At 41.6% G+C, this 3,624-nt stretch overlaps 1 protein-coding gene across 1 annotated transcript in view; it reads right to left on the minus strand.

Annotated features, from left to right (window-relative positions):
• ADGRG7 (adhesion G protein-coupled receptor G7) overlaps positions 1 to 2,349 on the minus strand; it is a 170,235-nt gene extending 167,886 nt beyond the window's left edge. Inside the window, exon 1 of the mRNA XM_042781644.1 lies at positions 2,235 to 2,349. Within this exon, the coding sequence (XP_042637578.1) occupies positions 2,235 to 2,349 (115 nt within the window). The remainder of the gene's footprint in view (positions 1 to 2,234) is intronic.
• Between the last annotated feature and the right edge of the window lie 1,275 nt (positions 2,350 to 3,624).

Below are 3,624 nucleotides of genomic sequence, written 5' to 3' on the forward strand. Positions count from 1 at the left end.
GAATTCAGAGCTTCAGCGGCCATGATCCCTCTGGCCGGCTTCTGCTTGTTCCTGTGGGTGTTCAGTGATCCTTGGTGTAGTGCCTAAGGCACTAGACTGTTAACCAGAAGGCTGGCAGTTCAAACCCACCAGCCACTCCTTGGAAGGAAGATTGGGCAATCTACTTCCACAGAGATACCACCTCAGAAACCCAAGGAGCTGGCTTTGAGTCAGAACTGACTCGACAGCAGTGAGGTTTTTTTTTTTTTTTTTTTTTTGGTGGCGGCGGGGAGCTTCTGTTAAGGATGATGGAAAAATCTGAAAAAGGATAGTGGTGATGATTGCATTTGATGAGCGTAATTAATATCACCAAACTGTACATTTAAAAAACATCAAAATGGCAAAAGTATCACATATATATATATATATTGCATAGTAAGATAAAACATGTCATAGGAAGGAAAAGAAGGAAGGGAAGATATCTCAGAAGTATATCTTTTAATAAGGTCTTGCAAACAGCACACTCAGCTGCTAACCAAAAGGTTGGCAGTTTGAGTCCATACAGAGACACCTCCAAGGAAAGGTCTGGCAATCTACCTCCCTTGAAAAATCTATGGAACACAATTCTTCTCTGATACATGTGGGGTCACCATGAGAAGCAATTAACTTGACAGTAACTGGTTACTGGTTATAAATTCAGCAACCTTAAAGAGTGAGATCTACAGTTCATAATTGTTTTTACCCCTCAAACTGTTTTACAAAACTTGAACAAACAGTAACACTTTCCCATGTTTAAATCATGCTTGTTTTTGTTCTGGTAAATTTGCCCATGCTGTCCTCTAAGTACTGTTAATACTACTTTAAAAGAGTGAGGTGGGGGAGGTGGTGAGAACAGTTACCTTCATGTGTATCAGGGAGGAACTGCTCTACACGGTTTGCAATGGTTGATTTTTTGGAAGTAAATCACCAGGTGTTTCTTCTGAGGCACCTCTGGGTGGACTCACACCTCCAACCCTTCAGCTGACTGCCAAATGTGTTCATTGTTTGCACCACCCAGGGACTCCTCTTAATGCACTATTCTCTAAATACTGTTCTTTGGGAAAAGACAGGCCCATTGCCAGCGACCACTCCATTGGTAGCCAATATATTTAATATATTTGACCTCTTTTGTCCTCAACAGTGGGTCTTTGCAGCATGTTTTGCTCCTACTGGCTCCTTCAACCTCTGTCTCCCAGAGACCAACTTTCCCAAAGCTCTCTCCTGATTGGCATTCTTTACTCTTATTTACACAGCTTCATTAGGAACTTCCTTTTTTTTTTTTTTACAACAGGAAGTGTTCAGCACACCCAGCTTTGAAATTCTTTCTTTATTAAAAACCTCTGTAGCCCAAGGACACCATTGTTAGGACTATTGAGTGAGTTCCTGAGTGATGGCCTTTTTTTTTTTTAACATCCTGGTTTTACATATCATCACCACTCTGCATTCCCTTTAACTCTAGGTCAACTCTGAAACATCTAAAAAAACTAAACCCACTGCCATTAAGTCGATTCCAGGTCACAGCGACCCCCATTTGGTAAATCTTTACGGAAGTAGATTGCCTTCCTTCTGCAGAGTGGCTGGTGGGTTTGAATCGCCAACCTTCTGGTTAGCAGTCAAATGCCTTAGGCACCACGCCACCAGCTCCTTCTCTGGAACACAGCAGGTACTTAATAAATATTTATTGAATTTCCATGAAAGTCATTTTTTAAATGATCTCAATTTTTGAATAGTTTTCTGCACCTAGACAGTGGGAATTTTACGTGAGTACCATACAACCATTTCATTCACAATGCTAGTGGTAGCATACTTCAGCTCTTTCTTGAAATGAAACTCTATTCCATACTTGTTTGACAGTATGGTGTATGTGTATGGGCCCCTGACTATTTGTCTTTTTGGAATTTGGCTAAACAAACTCAAGCCTGTGCTATTAATGATTTTAATTATTTCTCTATGATTAATTCCATCAGAAGTTTAAAGAGCATAAAAAGGCCAACTCAGCCATGTCATTCTCTACCTGCCTATTCACGTGCTCGTATTCATGTAAGGTACAACCCTATGCCAGCCATCAATAGACATTTGTCTTTTATATTTAATAAATGGCATTTTGGTGGGCAGCCTCAGCCTAGACAATGCACTTCCCAATATTGCTGTGTCAGTTGTAGGGGCAGAGGTGCAATGCCTTCTATCATAAAAGGTTAATTGTAGGACAACATTACCTCTCTGGATCCTGATCACACACCTCCAGATGCCCAGTCCCAAAACGATGGTGGTCAGAAGCACACACACAATGGCCATCAGCTCCCTGAGGTTACAGACACGACAGGAAACCATGATGAGGTAAAATCACAATCTATGCCTGTATGGAAAACAATTAGCTTCTTTTCTTCTTGTGCCAAGAGGTTTAATCAGAAATTATCCTAAAAAGTCAAAATAATTCCTCCTTTCAGTGATTAGGCAGATATCCTCATTTTGTAGGATTCTTGAGTTTTTATCAGGACGCAGTGTTGAATCACCTAATATGTGGTTTGCACTCTGCTTGCAATTTCCTTGTCCTTCACCAGATGAGACTATGAATAGAGTGACTAGAGTTGTGAGAAAAGAAAGATAACTCAGGGCAATAAAGAGGAAGGGGGAGCGAACAGCTAATAGGGTCAAAGGGTAAATGTTCAGACAAGCAAGAAAGTAAAGGAAGGGAACAAAAAGGAGAAAACCTGAGAAGAAAGCAGGAAGGGAATGAGCCTGATGGTCACACATGACTCAGGTTTCCTGTGCTGTTCTGTAGAGAAGGTCCAGCTGAGGAAGACCAGCAGGTACTCAGGCCATTTAAAAACTTCTTCTTAGGGAAGTGGGTTATCAATGAGACATTAAACAGTTTGCATCTCTTTAAGGACCCCTCATCTTGACAGCTGTAGTTGGTGACTTGGCATTACTGCCATGGAGTTCATTTTGAAAAGCACTGAAACCAAATATTATAACCCTTCTGAGTAGCAGCAGTTGCAGCTTGGACCTTCTCCCATCTTCTTCCCTCACTCTCTCATCCTCAACTAAAAGAAGGAATGAATATTCACCTCTACAGTCATACTTCTGTTCCTGGTAGAGAGAACAGATGCTGTGCTCTACACTGAATCCTCTCTTGATTCATCAAACTCATACTCGATGCCTTTGATGTGTCAGGATTGTTACAAGTAACAATGATGTCCTCAAAACACTCACATTCTCTCAGGGATGAGATATCTATAAACTGAAAACCAATAAACGATAAACTCACTGCCATCAAGTCAATTCCAACTCATAGGCATCCCCATTCAGTTACTAAGGCTGTGAATCATTACAGAAGTAGATTGCCTCCTCTTTGTCCTGTGGAGCAGCTGGTGAGTTTGAACCCCCAGCCTTCTGGTTAGCAACAAAATGCCTTGCCCACTATGCTACCAGAGCTCCCTATAAGAGACGTTGTTGTTGTTGTTGTTGTTGTGTGCCGTGGAGTCGGATCCAACTCATAGTGACCCCTCCTTGGGTTTCCAAGGCAGTATCACAACGGAAGTAGCTTGCCCCATCTTCCTTCCGAGGAGTGGGTATAGTAACTGTTTCATGAAGGATAATCAAATT

The sequence above is a fragment of the Orycteropus afer genome, unplaced genomic scaffold (assembly GCF_000298275.1).
Source record: "Orycteropus afer afer isolate SDZICR_OR568_19922 unplaced genomic scaffold, OryAfe1.0 scaffold00143, whole genome shotgun sequence".
Lineage (NCBI taxonomy): Eukaryota > Metazoa > Chordata > Mammalia > Tubulidentata > Orycteropodidae > Orycteropus > Orycteropus afer.